The sequence below is a fragment of the Micropterus dolomieu genome, linkage group LG07 (genome assembly GCF_021292245.1).
Source record: "Micropterus dolomieu isolate WLL.071019.BEF.003 ecotype Adirondacks linkage group LG07, ASM2129224v1, whole genome shotgun sequence".
In the NCBI taxonomy this organism is placed as follows: Eukaryota; Metazoa; Chordata; class Actinopteri; order Centrarchiformes; family Centrarchidae; genus Micropterus; species Micropterus dolomieu.
Genome location: NC_060156.1, coordinates 3,368,902 through 3,388,489, shown reverse-complemented (window position 1 = coordinate 3,388,489; position 19,588 = coordinate 3,368,902). Strand labels below are relative to the sequence as shown.

Sequence of the window (19,588 nt, the reverse complement as noted above, 5' to 3'; positions counted from 1 at the left end):
AGCTAGCTAAACATTGACAGGGGTGGGTTGTAACACTTCTTTAAGAAGTGCTATACATACAACTAGGGACTTTCTCGATTATAATATTTTACAGAGTGCCCATTGCAGTCTGGACCCACCAAGCGTGCACTGCAGGGTTACCAGCACTCATTTGTCAGCACTGTGACCAGTACTTCCCATTCACATGTTGTTCACATTGTTGGCGCATCGGCACTCGATCTTTTCCATACTCCATCTCCGCCGGTGTAGAAGGCAGAGAAGTGCACGCGCAAGAAAAAGTCCCGGTATGCCGGTATGGTAAGAGTAGAATATAGTGAGTATCGGCCCACTTCAAGCACTGAATGTGACTCTGATTAAGGATATACACACACGGACACACACCTTTTTTTGTGTGTTAGACCTAAGGATGTACAGAGAGGTTCTTTAATTTAGTACGTTTTATTAAATATACTGTTAAGTAAGTTTATTCGATAGATACATTTATATACACATACTGTAACTGCGTACGAGTCATCAGAAAGTCTGTTACAGTGAGAAACATTGTTCTTTTATATCACTACCTGTTTTTGAAGCATATCATACAGTGTGGCATCTATTTTTGCTTCTTTTGTCTTATTGTTACAATCTACCAACCTACACAATGTATTTGACATCAACTCACGAGGTCTGTGATATCCGTGTAGAGGATTGAATTGGTGCCATGTGTAGTGAACAAATGTGGGTACTTTGTATAAAAGTATGAGAACTTTAGCTTAACTGTTACAACCATACCCGGTCTCCCCTAACCCCAATGCTTTGTTTTTACACTTTGGTTTTCTTTGGAGATATAAGCAAAGCAAAAATTAGCGATCTTTCGAGGTGCAGGTATGTGGCTTTTTTACCTTTGGACAGAGCCAGGCTAGCTGTCTTTGTGCTACGCTACAGGCTGTAGCTTCATGTTTAATGTACGGACATCATCTAACTCTCAGCAGTAAAGCGAATAAATATATTTCCCAAAATGTGGAACTATTATAATCCTTTTAGCAGAAATGTTTGTATCGTTACTGCAAATCTGAGTGAAGCAAAACTTGTAAGAATATCTCCAAGTCAACACTGAAATAACCACACAATTTGAAAACAGATGCTTTTATTAATGTGGTCTGGATCTGTGGACTCTGCCAACATATTTTTATACTGTTCTAAGGTGTGTCTTTTCTGCGTGTACATAAAAGCAGCTGCAGAGAGCCTAATCTCGGTTTAAAGGTGGGACTACTTTGTATTGATCTTAGATGAGATGGTGGCTGACCAAGCCTTTGCCGTATCAGGCAGAATCGAATAAAACTTAGGTGTGGACTCCAATGCTTTCCACCGCAGTGATAAAAAAGATTCTTGTTCTAATACAGTAGGTTTTAATCACACAGATAAAATGCACGGACATCCAGGCACTCCTGTTGCATGATCACACTGACACGTTTCCTGCTGAACACCATTTCACTGTGACAAATCTTAGATTGAAAGAGTGACTGTGTTACCGCGGATGAAATATTTACGGTGATTGTGACAAACTGAAAGATTGAGAGTGAGGCCAGGGCGTCATGCCAGGGCACAGATGAGCTCATTGTTGAAACAGGGACTTCCACAATTCCATGTCAGTGTGCCCCATGCCACGACACAGAGCTCAAAAACAAGAGGGGAGAGGAAAGGGGCGCTCATATGGTTCACACATCCACACCCTAACATATAAGCACAGTGAAACACATAACCTGTATACACCAGGCTTTGGCATTTAACAAAATATGCACCATGATTTATCTCGGCCAACAGCATGGCAGTGGAGAATTCATCCAAGTTCCTGAAACACACAAGGAACTGTTTTGGATTGTAGTTTTATCTTTACTTTATTGTTTTGCTGGGCGCACACACACACACATCTCTCGATTACAATGCAGTCTAGTGGCTACAATTTGTAACAATACAAAACACACCAGCGAATGCAGTAGGCCTAAACAAAAGTAGCCTTTGCACATATATTTTTCAAATGCAGCCAGGCATGCACAAAGTGGAATGGCTGGCAGTCACATGAAAACGAGCAGGCATACAAGGAAGGACACACACACACACACACACACACACACACACACACACACACACCAACTCTACCTCTATTCTGTCAATAGGGCTAGGCCTGGTTTCCATAGCAACCACGCCCCTCCCTTTGGCTTGCAGGGGAGGTGTTTTGAAAGTTCACAGCGTGTTTGTGCTTGTGCGTGTGGACAGAAAAAGACAGACAGGGGCGTGGATGCTGAATCAACTCCAAGAAGTGAAGAAACCTGCCTTCAGTTCTCAGCTGGAGCAAGTGACAGCAGCACCGCAGAGTTAGTGAAACTACTACTAACTGTGTTTAGGTAAATTACCCCTCATTAAAACGGGACATTTGACCACCTGTGAACCATGGAAGAAGACGCGTCTCACGCCGAGCGCAGCAGCGGCTCCGGCAGCACGCACGCCATCCCGCAGCAGCAGCAGCAGCAGCAGTCCGAAAACACGGACATCCTCATCCCGTCGTCCGCCCCCTCTCCCCCGACCCCGACCGGCACCCTCTCCCGGCTGGGCTTTAAAATCCCGACCAGCCCGACCGCGGCCGCGCCGGGAAGCCCGGTCGACCGCGGCCAGGTGAGCGCCATCACCGTGGTGGCGCTGCTGGACAAGCTGGTCAACATGATGGAGGCGGTGCAGGACAACCAGCAGCGCATGGAGCAGCGGCAGGCCGACCTGGAGGGCGCCGTGCGCGTCGTGCAGGGGGACGTGACCCGGCTGTCCAAGACCCACATCAGCACCTCCAACAGCGTCAGCAAGCTGCTCGAGCGCTCGCGCAAAGTGAGCGGGCACCTGAAGGATGTGAGGGAGCGCATGGACAAACAGGCGGTCCAGGTGAAGAAGCTGGAGGCAAACCACAGCCACCTGCTGAAGAGGAACCACTTTAAAGTGCTCATCTTCCAGGTGAGGGAACATGGTCTGGTAGCACTCTATGTTTAAAGACAAAATAAATAGTGCTGGAACTTTAACTACTCAGCACTTTAAAACTCTTATAAGGGCTGGTGATGTCATCATGATGTCATCAGCAGATTAGGCTGGAGACATAATTGTAACTAATAGAAGCATGAGTCAGCCTACAAACTGGAGGCGTGGGGTTTGAAAAAAAGTGGCCATTTAGGAGGCAACTTGAGAGCATCTAATGAAAGATACTCTCAAGTTGCATAATGGGAAATGGCGGATCCAGTGTTTCCTACCCCTTCAAGGTTTAGAGATAGTTGTTTCATACATTAGCATCACAAACTCCTATGAGGACTCACTCTAATGTGTGCGTGTGTGCAAGAAAGTCACATTTGCATTCATATTTGACTGCAGAGGTGTGTGTGTTTGAACGCCTGCACTCTTCTGGTGTTCCTGCTTGGCAGTGAAACATGATATGCTGATAGGTGAACACTTTCTTACAATTTTAGTACTAAAAACTTGTCGAGCAGGACGTAGGTGAGAGCTCAATTGACAATTTCCACTGGAAATACATTATAAACACACTTCTTTTAACACAAGTGCACATTGTGTGAACATACTGAATATGATCTGGTGTGTGTGTGTGTGTGTGTGTGTGTGTGCAAGGAGAAGGGTGTGTCTGGGAATGGCGCTATAGAGGATAATAGAGGAGGGCTCAGACACTGACTTGGACTAGATCTGTTTACACCCCCACAGTCATAATTCAGACAGACAGATGGCTTTTGGGTGGATTTCAACTGCCATATCACACCTGTGAGGGGAAAACTCTACTCTGGCCCTGAAAAAGTGCTACACTTGCCAGTTTCCCCAGGAAATGAGGAGTGGAAAGTGTGAGGAATGTCCTTACATAACCCATCTCTCGCTTATCTCAACACACAAACGGTTTAAACTTTTTCTGTTTACACAGCACGTAAAAGACAGACCTTTAACCTGGATTCTTGATATGCAGATAAAAGCTGAGTTTGTTTATCATAATGAGGTTGAAGATGAAAGCAGCTCCATACTGCATTTGACAGATTCCTGTCCGATCGACCAAAAAAAAAAATCCCAGGATCTCGGCATGGTCTCCGAGTGTGATTTGTGGATGAGTAAGTGCATGGTTTTCCATGCTTATATGTGTGTGGGTGCGTCTGAGCGTGTGCGTACAAGTGTGTGCCCAGGCAGCGAAGGGGGGGGGGCATTGTTGACACAGCCAGAGCCACCGAAAGCTCTTAACCACCGCTGTTATCTGGTTTCCCAGGTACTGAGGCTCTGTTGTTCAAATGCAACAGGTGCCAAGACCTTCCCCTGTAAAAGGTGGTTCTGTGTGTCTGTGGGTGAGGCACCGTGGGTGGATTGAGTCCCTGGTCAGTTTATGTGTGCTGCTCGGAGGGAGTGTCCTGTTGCTTTAGAGATAGTCAGAGTGGCCAGTGTTGCTTGCTTTTAAAGCCTCGCCAAATTCCACCTGTCCTTTGGATTTTGTTGTGACGATGGAATGTTTTCCTGGCTGCAAATATGTTATTTGTTCTTGCTCCTTTATTATAAACATCGTTAGAGCATGTAGGAGTTTACTTCAAAGTTTACTGTATGTATCATGAGTGCTGTGTTTCTCAGTAAAAAGTGGCGATCTCACTGAATCAAATTAAGAGCGCTGTATTTTCTGATGGGTGTAGTAGGGCCAGGTATGATATCAAGGGCCTGTGTGTGTGCGTGCAACTTGCCCACTGGATGTTATGCTGATGTGTTGGGTCAGGTGTATGCAGTTACAGAGCTGGTAAATGAGACTTTGCGTGCCAGAGGGGAGCGGGGAATAAAAGAACTGAGTGCAGCCCATGTTCCTTCTCCTCCCTGAGCTTGTTTTGACTCTTTTCTGGGTCCATCACTTTCTGCCTCACCTCCTCCATTTTTTTTTTTTTTTGTTTGCCTTCAGTCTCGTGTCTTTTTCTTTATTTTTCTCCATCTGGTGTTGTTCTGTAGTGATCTTGTCTGACACTTTTTGGTTTATGTTTAAATGTGCAACCATTTTTCACTTCTCACGTTGCTGTTCCTCTGTCTTTTATACAAACTCCAACTTGCATGTGACCACTTTTTCTGTCTTTGGTCAAGCCACCTGTCCAGATTCCCTGAACTGACATGAAAGCACATGCTGTGCGCCTCACGCTTCCTTTTGATAAAGCACATTTGCCGCACACCCAAGAGCCAACCGCTCTATACCAACCCTTTAGCTATTGGCCGAGGGGGCCTCCTGCCCCCCTCCATGCTCCACAAAATTGATCCAGAACACTCATCACCCTGTACGTGCCAGCTGAGGTGGAAACATAGAGGGCTTCTGGGTAAACAGCTACTGTTGCACAGAACAGGGGTCTACACCAGCTCCGGGCTTTGGCTACTGTCGGTCAGAAATGACAGCAGCGCTTTCTGCTGCTCCGTTGCATTCCTGCGCATAACAAGGACTAATGAGGGCTTAATTACCGCTGCTTGGGCCTTGTTTGTTTGTTTCTGTGCACCAGTGCTTTTCCTGCCTCACATGGCCATCCTCTCCCTTGGCCTCTCCTCTTGAACACAAACACACACATACAGATGCACACGTTGCACACACAATTCCCAGCCATCTGAGATTCCAGTGTGTAGAAACTATTTTTGGTAATTACTATTTGGAAAGGTAAAATGTTTTTTGTTTTTATGTGCTGGATTGCAGATATTTTTGTTTTTCTATTATTTGTGACACTGATTAATTTCAAAGGCTTATTACCTGTGAGTTTAAATATCAGAAATCACCCTGGAAATCTTCTAACTTATAACAAACCTTATTTGCATCACTGTTGGCATGTCACACGAAATAGGACGTATTTGGAATTTCATTTCCTGCGACAGAAGTAATATATTTTTGAGTAGATCTTAATCTCCCCAGCTGTGTTTATTTCACAGCGGAATTTCATCACAACAAACAAGTCAACCACAATGGCAAATTGAATTTGAACGCTTCAAGTTTCATTTGTTCTCCTGCTTCGCACATAAGGGCCCGATTCAGAGTTTTGTTAGATATTTAGCAGCGGGAAGGGAGTTCTCTGTGTCTCTCGTGACAGAATGGGAAGAGGATGTTTGGGTGATTGTCTGTGTTTTTGGGATCCCTAATCGCAGAGTGGCAGGGAGTGACTACAGTCACACTGTCAAAGAACATTCAAATAATCACATTGTAAGAACAGAGAAAGGCTCTCCCCAGGCAAACACATGTTTTTTGTTGTGCTGTGAGAGATTTAATAGAATAAGGATCATTCTTTAAAAAACTTAATTCTTTTGTTTGTCATTATTCAGTCATACGTGCATCAGGCTATGTGATTTAATAAGTTAAAGGGAATTTGCCAGATTGGGAAAAGTTTGAGTCCATCACCACGTCCTGACAGTCCGTACAGAGGATGCTTACAAAGGCATAAAGATTCAGACTTAAGTCCTTGTCATTGTGTTTGCTTTGCTTTTGTGGTATTATCGACACTTGACCAAAGGTTGTGACTTAATCTTAGCTTTCAGCAGCAGGAAGAAGAGGCTGTTTTTCCACACTCTGTGCATACTCTTAAGATGGAGGACAAACTGGTAATTCTGTTCCTAGCCTCGCCCCAAAGCTCTTACCTTTAGTCCGATGACACAAAGCTCAGTATGCCGGAGTTAAATAAATCTAAATAATGGCCGAATGACTAAGTCGTGCTCAGCTACGTCTGATCTGTTTTGGTCACAATCTTGTGCGTACAAATCAAATGTGACTCAGCTGAAGCTTTACTAAAAGAAAAGCCCTGAATAAGCAACAGCAAGAGAGAGAGCAAGCTTAGTAGTTGAGAGTTAAACTTTAATATTGAACCCCTTTTCAACTAGCCTTTTCCCAAACAATATATACTCTGGGGTAATTAGATATTTGAGTGTAATTATAGTGCACACATTGCGTGTGTTCCTGCAGAATCTTCCGTTATAGAGTCATATATGTTTCCACAGGTTGGAGCAGGTCGCTGGCTGTAGGCTACAGCTGAGATTCGCTGTGTGTGTCGCCCGACCAGGTGATACATTGCACAGGCTTACAGCCCAAAGCAGTGCTGGCTGTTTCAGTGCATTCAAACATCTTGGGACTACACTTAATCTTTAACCCATGCAGATGTTTAAAGAAGGGTAGTTTCCTTAAAGAAACAGGCCAGTTACTGTAACACATGCCACTATTTCCACTATAGAAACACAAATCCGGGAACGTTACATTAAGAAATAAAATGTGAGACGGTATTTTTCATTTATTTATGCTGACTACTTATCCTGCAGGGCTGTGTTACGGTAATGGGATTCATTTTGTTGTATTGTAAGGGATTACAATCTGGAATGCATGTGTTACTTTACAGTTACTAATCCAGTGAGCTTTCATTTCGCTGTCTGACCAGGAGTTAGATGGGACAGATGATGTTACTTTTGTGTCTGTGCTAAGCAGTGTTGGGAGTAACGCAATTACAAAAGTAACTCAATTTCAGTAATGTATTTCTTTTTGCTGTAACATAGTAATATAACGCATTAAAAAAAGAAAACCGGTAATATATATATTATATTATTCCTGTTGCGGGAATCTGATGGTGGACATTGTAGGCAGGGCGCAAACTACAGGGGAGCTCTGGGTTGTGTTTAGAGTTGGAGGGTATGTGACCGCTTCAGCTTTACTGTGAGGGCCCAGCTAGCTATTGAAGCTATTGATGATCAGTCATTACCTCTCGGCCATATCTGTTTGCTCGTTAAAACACAACGTCTCCATCTGTAATTCTGCCCCTACTACTCTAGCTGATTGCCTCACGTCATTTTAGACAGGTAGCTAGCAGCTAATGAGCAGCTAGTGTCAGATAGTGACCAACAGTATCTCAGGTAAACCGGGAGGCTAACTAGATTGGGTAATTGGGACACTTCATGGAGATCAGCAATCGTTAAAGAAATGAATTATACCTGTGCTTTTCCGCCAATGACAAGTCAGCATGTTTTCTGTAAAAAGACAAGCCTGGAGATTATAGTGAATACTGCACTTTAAATATTGGTCAGAATTATGGCAATTAGATCATTTCCACAAACCATTTAGCCCTGCCAGTGACCAAGAAGTGACTCTCATACATTTTGTATTTGTAAGAGGGCTGCTGGATAGAGGACTAAAAGAGTAAAACTGGTCTCAGTGATAATAGTCTAACATGGCTGCTCAGGCTTTAAGGCAGCATGCTTTCTAAATGAACTATGAGGTTTGTTTACAGCACGGCTTCATTCTTTGTTATCATTCTTATTTTCCCTTTGGGGTTCATTCCTCAGATAATCCTCTGGGTTTTCAGAAGGGGGAGAAGAGCGAATTAGAGAGTGCAGAGAGAAAGATGGCGGGCAGAAGGAAAACAAACAAAGTCACAAAAAGTCTGTTTTTGTCAACTAATGATAATACCATACGAGTGAGTTTGGACAAGAGATTATAATTAAGTTTGCTTACTGCATGGGTGAAAGACCTGCATGTGGATGGGGAAGTATTATCCTAACTACTTGCTCTTCTGCCTGATGTCACATTCAGGTTTGACAAGTCTGCTCAACTCTTCTCAATCTCTGAGGCAAAGGCAAGTTTGTATCTGCAGATTCCTTGATGGGAAACGCCAGTTTGATCCGCTTTAATATCACAGAAAAGTAATAATAACAAAGTATGAGCGACCCTCTGCTATAGACTGATAGTGTATGATTTGGCATGCTAGCTAGACTACTCAATGTGTGTTGTTATGTTTTCATGTCATGTTTACTTGCCATAAACTAAAAGTTGATGGGAAAAGAAACAAAATCTTTCCCTGAATGGAAGGTTTTACAAAGTAATGGAGGCAATACAACAAAGCTGGGTATACAAAGATAAATAAAGGTGGCAGCTCCAAAGACAGTTTAGCCTTCCAGCGCTCCACTTCTTTGGAACACATATTTAGCATGTTTTTCGTTATGCCACAGGTATTGATAAGGTAATGGCACTAAGCTGTTTTACACACATGCACTCACTTGCTTTTTTCCTTTCAAGCTTTCTCTTTTCTCTTTCACTCTCACGCAGCACGACACGTTGCAGGTGGTGACTTATCAGAGGGTTAGTGTTATCCAAATTAAAGAAACTGGGCGTTTTGGTGCTGGAATTCTACCAAAGAATCTCAAGGTCCTATTATGCGATGAGAGAAAAATGAGTAAACTATCTTCTTTCGACGCCTCCTTTCACCTCTCTTATTGTCTCTGTCATTACACTTCCGGACTCCTACATGTCTGCGCCTTCTTGACTTTTCAAAACCCAGTGTCCATTCAGTCCACTTGCCAAGGCCTCAACATCCATGGTAGGAAGAGGAAAAACAATAGCCATGCCGGTTCTCAGTGTTCTTATTTCTGTGCTCTTAAATAAAGCATGAAAATACGACATGTATTGAGATAACATGATGACTTCCTGGCTTCTCTGTGGACAGTCGTGCCCTTTGACCTCTCTGCGGGGTAAACACTGTGACAATTGGTGGTAGCCTTATCAAAAATGCTCACTGTATCTCCAACTAGCCCTTATCAAACAATGGCTCTGATAAACAGTTTGGGATTGTGCAGAAGCAGTGTGTGAAGGGGGATCTTGGGAGATTTGAACAAATGAGCTGAAGGAGATTAACATGGTTAAAAACCGCAGCAAGAACTGTAAATGTACAGGAATGTGTTGTAGCGACGCTGCTGAAGGCATTTTACCTCATTCATCATACATGCAGAGGGGATGGTGCAAGACGAGCAGGGTTTAGTGATGCAATCCGGTTGATGTAGAGGAAGTACAGTAAGTGACAAGGAGTCCAGTCAACCATGGGGTTATTATAATGAATACCATGCTATGTATGAAATTAATTGAGAATTGGAGAGCATATATCAGAATATGAAACTCACCATCATCACCCCAAGTGCGCTGACTGCTACCCTGTAAATTATGGGTTGAGTGAACCTGAAGTTTCTTCAGACGTCCAACATCATCGTATGTGTCATTAGGAGGATAATCAGCGTGACACTGCGCCTGAATTGGTTGTTGTGTTGTGTGATTACGCAAGCTTGCAAGGCCAGTAAACATGGTGTGTTTTCTTTTGGTGAGGCAGATATGGGAGGGGTGCGCATGGGAAAGAATGCCCTAACTTGTTATGCAAAGCGTCATGGGTGTTAGGCCAAGAGGCATAATTCAAAAGTGGCATGAAGTCACTGACAAGATGTTTACGATGCATATTTCTTTTTTACAATTTGAGTATACTTGGCATGGTGTGGTATGGTGCTGGGCTAAGATCTTAACAGTGGTTGGTTGTATATGTTAAGAATATTTGTACATTCATTAGTTCAAGGCAGTGTATCGACTCAATACACTGAGCAGAGCACATTGAGAGTTTATCATGTTACCCAGTCCCATGATAAAAAGCAGAATTCCATTTCCTTTCCTTCCTTTCCTCCTTCCTTCCTCTGTCCACAGATGTGCTCTTGGTGCACATTGGGATAGGGGTGGAGGGGGCGTGATGTTACGCAACAAGCTAGGTAGGGATGAAGTGTAAAGCAACTCACTGCTCTATAATGGGAAGGATGTAATTATAAAATATGCGGAGGAAGGCAATTTTGCACAATAACGCGAGTTTTAGGTGGACACTGTACTGCAACTCTTCACTGAATGGATGAAGTTGTGCGTGATGAGGCTGCAGGGACCGTAGTAGTGTTTGTTCGGACATTATGAATGAAGGTAGGTTTTTAGAGAATAGAGGGAGGAGGCAGGAGGAAATTAATAGAAGAAAAAAGATGAATATTACAATGCCCATTACAAACAAAACTGATATCAATCAGTAAAAAGCATCTGGAGCTGTACATTCTTGAAGTAGCGTTCTGTTTGTCTGCAGTCTATTTTCTCCTTCTTTTCTTTTAAACTAAGCTTCCTGTCTTTCTTATTCTGTAACTACATAATTGCAGGGGCTTGACAATAGCAAATGCGTGCACACATACATTTCTGTGTGTGTGGTGGTGGTGATGGTGTACCATCCCATTGGTGCAGGCCCCCGGAGGCACCTGACTCGCTGTGCCAACACACCTGTACTAAGGATTAAGAAAACCTCCATTCGTCATCTGAAGGGCCAGGAAAACACACCTCTTCAAATTGCTAACACACACATGCACATTAACATACATACCTGACTATGTGCAAATCTGCAATACAAACCTTAGATAATACAGTAGCATGGTTTATATATGTACATGTATGGGTTGTGTTTTTCTGCATGGATGTGTTTTCAATCTGAACTTGAAGTTGCTAGGGAACGTAATAGAGTGATAAAGATCACTCACGCACACACACATACAGCAACACAAGAGGTAGAAGTAGATGTAAAAGATATGGTGTTATTAGGGCTGGGCAATAAAAAATAAAGTTTATCAAATTTCAGTGAAATCCCATCGTGGTATGATCATTCCTGCTAGATGAAAGGTCAGGGGATCAGTGTCATCACAAATCATCCCGAGGGGGACGTGAATGTCTGTACCAAATGTCACGGCAATCACAGTAATAACTGTTGACATATTTCACCAAAAAAAAACACATCAACAAAATTTATTGTGCGAAATCGTCCAGTAGATGTCAGTAGATAAAGCCCCCCCACTCACACACACACACACACACACAAACAATGGGGAGATAATAGATGCAAAAGAAACAGTATAGCGTGCCATTACACATACGGTAAATATAACCGAAGCACACACTCACAGAATAACCCATCTGAGCTCCTTCAAACAGTCCTGCCCCGCCCTGATCTCTCTCTCTGTTTGAACAGGAGCAGGAGACGCCAGAGAACTGACATACATAAGCTATGGCTTAGTAAGTCCTAGCAGGACTTGCAAATAGATGACAATTCTACTACTAACTGCTAAATGAGATCTTGAACTCCATTAAATAAGCGTACAGAATATCTTTGAAGTGAGTGCCCTAACGTAACGTACGGTACACTCGCTGTCACGCTAAATCAACTTTGTTTTGTGGTTTGCTCCAAATGTATTTAAATTTCTTTCATCATGCTCTTTTAAACAATGGCTGAGGTCCCACATGGCTGCACACAAGCACACACTGGCACCCGTACCCTCGAAAACACGCATATCACATTCTCAGTGGCTAATGAGCGCTTGCTTAGAGGCTACATTAATTAATGGAGTTCCCAAGAGAAAAGCAGAAGAATGTGAGGTACACACATGCACACACACACTAACATACACACACGGAGAGACCGGACAGACCTGGGTCAAATGGGATTTAGGAAAATTTTGTTTGTTGTAGCTTGCTTGCCAAATTGTTGGGGGTTAAACTGGGGACACACTAATTTCAGCACATACACAGTATCTTCACCAGTAAAACCAAATAAACATGAACACTGGTAATAAACACTACTATTGTTGCTATTGTTAATGTGTGTGTGTGTGTGTTTTATAAGTGTAAGCACTCTACAATTCAGATTGACAAGCAAAGCATTGATCGTATTTATCACCATGAGTAAAGCATGAATCAATCAACAGTGTTACTTCTACACACAGGAGAGCTCAGTTTTCATCAAAGGGTGTTTGAGTTTCAGTTGCTGCCTTCCACACAACCCAGTACCCACACTGATTATATCAAACATGTTTGAGCCAAATCAGAAAGTCTATGGCATGCCCAGACTGGAGCAGAGGTGTCAAGATTGAATCTTAAGAAACCCTAACACCACCAAACAATCAGGGAAGATTAGTGCGTATTATCAGGAAATGCTCCACTGAGGGTCAGGAGAAGAGTTCCTATTGGCTCTGATGATCTAATAGTGACTTACAGATTTAGGTGGGTGTTTAACCGTTAAGCTATATCACGCTTCATTCTGACTTAAACTGACTCTATCTGGCTTGTAATGGACTTTATCATTTGATTCTGCGTGTACATGTTCTGATCCAATGGCACACTGTCAGCCCAACAGCAAATTGGGGCATGCAGATACTGCTCATTCAGAAATAACAGGAGGGAGCTACAGAGAACAAAACAGAAAGGGAGGAATTACACTGAAACCAAGTCAAAAGTAGTGGTAACCAGAACTTCCTTTGTTGTTTTGGATTTCAAGTTACAAACCTGCAGTGCATCACAACTCCAAGCTTCTTTGGGATGATGATGACAAAGCGCTAGCCGGTGGTACGTAAAAACTCAAGAACTGTCTACATGCACAGAAAAGCTACCTATAATGGGGAATGCCAGAAAAAATGTTTAGAATTATTAAGAATTGACCAGATGAGGACTAGTATCTAATTTATCAACCTTGCTATACTATATATTGCTGTACATTCTAATGCTCTGCCTTTAGCCTGAAAACGTGTCTTTTTTCTTGAGGTTGATGTTGTGCCTTTAAGAACACCCAGACAGATTTGCTAGCATTAACTTGGAGATACCACACATGCTTGGCGCACACCTGAACTGTGAATCATGCCTGCATTTTTGAGATCAAGGCAAGAGGCATCAGGTGTCTGCAAGGTGGTAAAAACAGCTGGGCTTTTGTATGGCTTTCTACTCTCGAGAGTTTTCCATACACTATGAAATTGTTTAGGTACCTACATAGAGTGCTGTTAACTGCTGTGGATCAGACTCGGGTAAAATAGCAGTCATTGGACGTCATTCTGAGTGCTCATTTTCAAATTGCCCCAGTCTATGCTAGAGTTTAGGAAAATGCATAAAGTGGATATTGTATAGTATAGTTATTTGACACAAGAATAATATTGATTGGACATTTTAATGACTGTCTGAGTATTTCACTTTACATCATGGTTTTGTGCAGCTTTGCTCACAATTGCAGCCCCATAGCCTATAATATTACTGTCACAGATACTGTGTCATCTTACACACTTGACCAACTTCATAAAAATAGCAGCAAATAACCACGTGTCAAAATAGGCTTGAATGGGATGAATTGGCATTGGCAGATTGTAGGTATAGTACTACTGTCTCTTTCAGCAAAAACACGCCATAGTTGACAAATGAAGAATGGACAGGAGGCAGGACTTTTCTAGACCATCCTGTTGGCCCAGTCCTTAAGTATGTGTTAATGACACCCCAGGAAAGATGCATTGCACACTCCTTCAACTACCTATGACATCCTGTAGCTTTAAGAGCCTATAAAATGTATTGAAAGCTGCCATGCATTGTTTGAAATGCAGTCATGCTTTAATGCAGTCACATTCTTAAGCATGGTTCAAAGACTATTGTTTAAAAAGTATGTCATTCAAACATGTACTGAGGGTGACTGGGGCCTACACTAATACTTGCTATTGACAGATCCTGAGGTAAAACATCTCAAATATGAGTAGCCCCACTCTTGAGCTGTGAGTGCATATAGTTTCAATTCCCAATTGTAGCCACAAAGCTCATATTCAGAGTTAAATACCAACTAGAACAAGCCAAAGCACTTTGCTACTGTAATCCTAGCCCAATCAGAACATGACTGTATCAAAAATGTTCAGCATTGTGGGGGGTGTGGAGGCTTTGAATCAGTTCAATCAAGCCTTTCCTGGAATTGATAGTTGGGCAAATGAAAGTGTTAACTGCCCATACATTGGCATGTCTTGGACCTGAACTTGAAAACATAAAAATGTGCTGTACACTGTGCTACATTAACTCAAAACCAAGTAGTAATACTTTAAGCTGATCCGGGAGGGTTTCTCCATGAGCATTTCAAATGTGTAGTGGAGTATGTCAACCACTGAAGCTGCACCATGACTCTCCTCTCAGTTCTGGGTGTGAAAGGATAGGGGCAATGGGGGGTGGGAACTCTAGTTCATAAAACCCCAGTGTAGCAGAATGTGTGTGCTTGCGTGATTGTGCACAAATGGATAGGCAACAAGTAAGAGGGAGGAAGAGGGAGGAAGACGTGGGCTGACGAGAAAGACATTCAAACTTCGGATATTGAACGTGCTCTCCATCCCACTCTGTTTATGGTCATCAGTGTGTTAATGGATGGCGGGTAAAAGGCAGAGAGGAGTTTAAGAGAGAAAATGAAGAGAGATGTGTGACTCCTGTAGAGACACATATGGAATTCCTCAGATGTCCCGAGGACAAGACCGGGGAGGCCTGCAGAGACTGGTTTACTCGGTCCTCAGCAACACCAAACCAACATGTGTTGTGTGTAGAGTGTATTAAATGCAAACAATGGCCAAACAATGGCTAGAAATACACATAAACATGTTTGTGGGGATGTGTTTGGACGTACACTTGCACTATCCTGACTTTGATTCACCATGGTCAAGAATTCCATAGAAGTCATTGGAACTTATAAAGTTGCCTAAAGTCAAACCCTGACCATAACCAATCCAAACAAAGATATCATCGCGGTCATTCCTGTCAAACTAAAGCCTGGTTCAAGCAATTATGCTTACTCATAACTTGTTCAAATGACCGTGCTCTTAAACCCACCTGTTCCTGTCCTTCTGTTTCCCCATAGGACGACAATGAGATCCCCTCCAGTGTGTTGGTCAAGGATTCCCTCAAGACCCCACAGCCAAGCCAGTATGATGCAGAATCCACCCACCCTACTCCGTCTGTTATGGGCTCTGTTGATGGTGCCCAAGAGGAGGGTCTTCAGACCATTAGCCTGTCCTCAGAAGAGGATGATGATCTACCAGCACACCATGAGGAGGAAGAGATGCTGGAGGGCGAGCATGCAATGGGCGTGGGCACTTCCCTCACATTTGAGAGAAGGGCTGACAGGTTCAAACGCTCCAGCCTGAAGAAGGTCGATAGCCTCAAAAAGGCATTTTCGCGCCAGAGCATCGAGAAGAAGATGACCCAGATCACCACCAAGATTGTGCCACCGGAGAAGCGTGAAAAAATCAAGAAGAGCCTCACCCCGAACCATCCCAAGAGCCCGACTGCCAAGACCTCCTCTTTCAAGGTGTCTCCCATGACCTTCAACGTCAAGAAGGTCAGAGATGGAGAGGTCCCCACACACGACATAGGCTCGCCTGAGGAAGAGGACCATGTGGAGATTCCTCCTCTGGGAAGCTTAGATGGAAAGATTCCCCTGGCAGAGGTGCATACCCAGGAAGTAGTTGTGGAGGAGATTCGGGAGATGCTGAGCCCCTCCACCCCAGAGAGCCTGAAGGCAGAGGTGGCAATCAATGGAGAGGCACCAAGCATGGAGTGCGAGATGAATGGCGATCGTTCTGCTGGCCTGGCAGTTCCAGAGAACGATGAAGATATCGGCGAGGAGGAAGAAGAGGAGGAAGAAAAGGAGAAACACAAAAGCCCTGTTGAGAAAGCGGCAGATACCCAGATTCCCACATCAGCGATCACTGTAGAGCAAGTGTCTTAATATGATTTGATTTTAATGAGCATCAATTCTAGTTTCCCATTCTTCCTTTCACAGATTATCCCTCCATTGTAAACAATCTTATGTTCTTGTGATTAACACCTATATGCACTAGAAACATTCTCTCATCTTCCTAAGGTTGTCCATCCTTGGACCATTCCTGCAGTACTACCTTTCATTATCACCAGCATAGTCTAAAAACCTTCGCAGAGACTGCATAAGCATAGGTTGACAAGTAGACCTCACAGTGTATCAGAATCCAGTACAAGTGCTTCCAAAACCCTACAGTAGGGTTGTCCAAAGAAAGCAACATGGCACTAATGCTCCATAACTCACTCCCATCAGCTGGTGCTCACCTCTTCAACAGCAGCACATCTCCAGGGCGCTGGGCCAACTATCTCCCTCCTGCTGTGTTTGTCTGCCTCTGGAGCTATTTTCCTCACTGACAAATAGCTTCTTTGTTCTTTGTGCTTTTTGTGAAAAATAGTAAATCTTTGGCAACAGTGGTACTGCCCACCGCCTGTTGAGGCGGTGTGTTGCCAGGTTGTGCAAGAGTTGGAATGGGGAGTTTCTGGGTTTTCAGTGAGACGGTCCTGGGGTGTTTTGTAGTGAACTAGAGGTTGTTTACTGAATTCTTTGGACCTGTGCTGAAAAAGGCCAGATCTTAACTAACAGGTGACCAGTCCAAGTGGCGCTGTGTTGTCTCCTGTCCTTCACCTGCACTGCTATTGCTATAGTCGGTTCCTGTTATTTCCAACTTAATCATTACCTACCTAGAACACCAGATGAGTTGCATATGATGCATCAAAATATTTTTGTAATTTGTGTTTGCCAATTGAGTAAGAATAGGTAGAATATGAAATTAATTACAGAAAACGATTTACAAATACCAGTCCACATGTTTGTGCGCATTCACACTGATGCAAATGAAGGACATCATTGCAGGATATGAGCTGCTCTAGGTGGCGAGACATTAGCGGCACAAAGAACCCTACAGATTTTAATACTGACACACTAAATGTTCCATTTACAGCCCTTTGCCTTTTCTGCAGAGCAGTTTTGTATGTTTATGTACAGGAATTATTATTATTAGTCTTTCTCTATGCGAGGCACATTACTCTCTAGGTATTTACAACTCACACACCATACATTAGTAACGTTATGATGACTACCTTGAGTGTGTGTTCTTTATGCAGTTATGTTGTATCTGAATTCTTTTGAGTTAAGTCGTCTTTTTTTATTTTCAGGCATCCATAATGTGTATGGTGAAATGTTTACTTACTTACCTATGTTTAGACATGAGACACAAATAATATCTTAAACATCTGCCAGGGCACCTCATCATGGATACATGCACACAGATACTCCTACAGTGCCTTTACCCTGCAGAAGCTGGTTTGGGTAATTGCACTCCTGAGGGGATGGATTCCTGTTTTGTTGTAGATAAGTGTGATTGTAGAACATGCCTGAAGTTTTTTTCTCTTCTGAGGAATTTTTTTAACAGTTATTACTTTATGTGGCATAGTTAGTGTTTAAAACTACATAAAACCGAGACAGTTTAAGTTTGAAGGAGGTGCAAATACAGTCACAATCATTCACAATCAACATCACATTTGGAAGTCATGCCTTAGGGTTTCTATAAAGTGACCTTCCTCTTATTGCACATCGTTAGTGCTTTATCAGCCTTGGTCACAGATGTCTAATGCCATGACTCCCTAAAAATACTTTAGCAAGTGATACCAGGTGCCAAGGATCCAGATACTAGAGAGGTCACAGAAGTGGATAAAGGCAGAGGACAGCAATCCTAGCTTTGACGGATGACTCCTGCTCAGCCCATTTTTCATGCGCTTGGCCTCCTTGTTGAGACAGTGCAAAGAGAGAGAGAGAGAGGCTCTCTGGAGCCACAGGTGTTCGGCCCTTGTGGAGGCTCCTGGACACGAGCTTGTAGTGGAAGGGGGACAAGTGTGGGTGTTGGGAAGTGTGAGAAAAGACTTCAGTTGTTGGTGAAAGCATGATAAAGTTGCCTTGGGGTTAGGCATACGTGCAGCTTGGCAGAAAGGTGTTAAAATTGCGAGAGTCTGAAAGGCATTGGACCATGGGAGCTTAAATACATTGTATGGGGTATACATACCAATATCTGATCTGGCACTGCAGGATTCCATTACCTGTACCCCACTCCGTTATACTTCTTCTAGATGAGATAAAGCAATGGATTCTTAACTTCTTTAAGTCAAAATATGCTGCCCCAAATATTTTGATACCATATCTTATCATGGGATCTGTAAGGAAAAAATAAATAATTAGACATCAGTGACTTCAAACCACTTGTTACCTGTGTTTATCAAATCTGCTTAGTCATTCTGATGATTTTTTTAAGTCTTCTTTGTATAAATCATCTTACTGAAAAGGGATAGAATGCTAAGCTTATGTGTACACTGTGTACTGTAGAGGTTAAAATGCGACTGGCTTTGAGGTATTTTCTGCTTATTCATGCAAATGTGCTACTTTGGTGATATCTCTGTCTGCTAATGTTAATAAAATGCAATATCTAGATTTATGTATGTGTGTAAAAGTCTGTTTTGATTTGTCGTGATGTCATGTTTAATCTGGATCATATGTGAGGAAATATTTGGGGGTTTTTTTGTTAGAAAGTTCAAAGACCAGGTATCTTCACAAGGCCCTTTGTCATGTAGTGATATCGTGTTTAACATCATTTTTGTTCATATAAAGTTCTTACTTTATGGTCTTTTCATTTAGTTAACCACTAAAACCAAAGAAGTGTCCTTCACAGCAGAAGATTCCCTGCCCCTTGAGTGTTTTTAAATATACTCCTCCTGACGACACTTTTTTCAAGCATCTTGCAGGTATTTCCTTTCAAATGTTAGTATTGTATACATCAATAAAGATTTTATAACATTCAAATTGTGTTTGAGGTCTTTGGGGTAAAGGGAGATGAGTAAATGTTGCACATTTCACGTATATGATTTAATAGTAGTTAATGTTCTGTCGGTCAAAGCGTGGTTATCTAGGAAACCTAAATGGATGTAATAATAAGATAGTGGAGGATAAATCACAGTGAGGGAGTGGTTCAGCTGCTTAACCCTTATTTACATTGCACAGTTTGTAGATACAGAGTGCTCTATTTAAAATTACAACTAGGCAATCAGGGATTGCTTCACCAAATTACTAAATTCACTCACTTACCCTAGCACCAT

General features: G+C 42.7%; 1 protein-coding gene across 1 annotated transcript; it reads left to right on the top strand.

The window, feature by feature from the left end:
• Positions 1–2,213: 2,213 nt before the first annotated feature.
• cavin2a (caveolae associated protein 2a) lies at positions 2,214–19,295 on the top strand. Its single transcript, XM_046054063.1, has 2 exons — positions 2,214–2,979; positions 15,507–19,295. The coding sequence occupies exons 1-2, from the start codon at positions 2,431–2,433 to the stop codon at positions 16,374–16,376; spliced, it is 1,419 nt and encodes a 472-aa protein (XP_045910019.1). The 5' UTR covers positions 2,214–2,430; the 3' UTR covers positions 16,377–19,295.
• The last annotated feature ends 293 nt before the right edge of the window (positions 19,296–19,588 follow it).

What these genes read in the sequence shown, in the direction of transcription:
- cavin2a (XM_046054063.1), top strand. Translation starts at nt 2,431, where the DNA reads ATGGAAGAAGACGCGTCTCACGCCGAGCGCAGCAGCGGCTCCGGCAGC. An exon ending in TTAAAGTGCTCATCTTCCAG is followed by an intron (nt 2,980 to 15,506) that starts GTGAGGGAACAT and finishes GTTTCCCCATAG; the next exon opens with GACGACAATGAGATCCCCTC.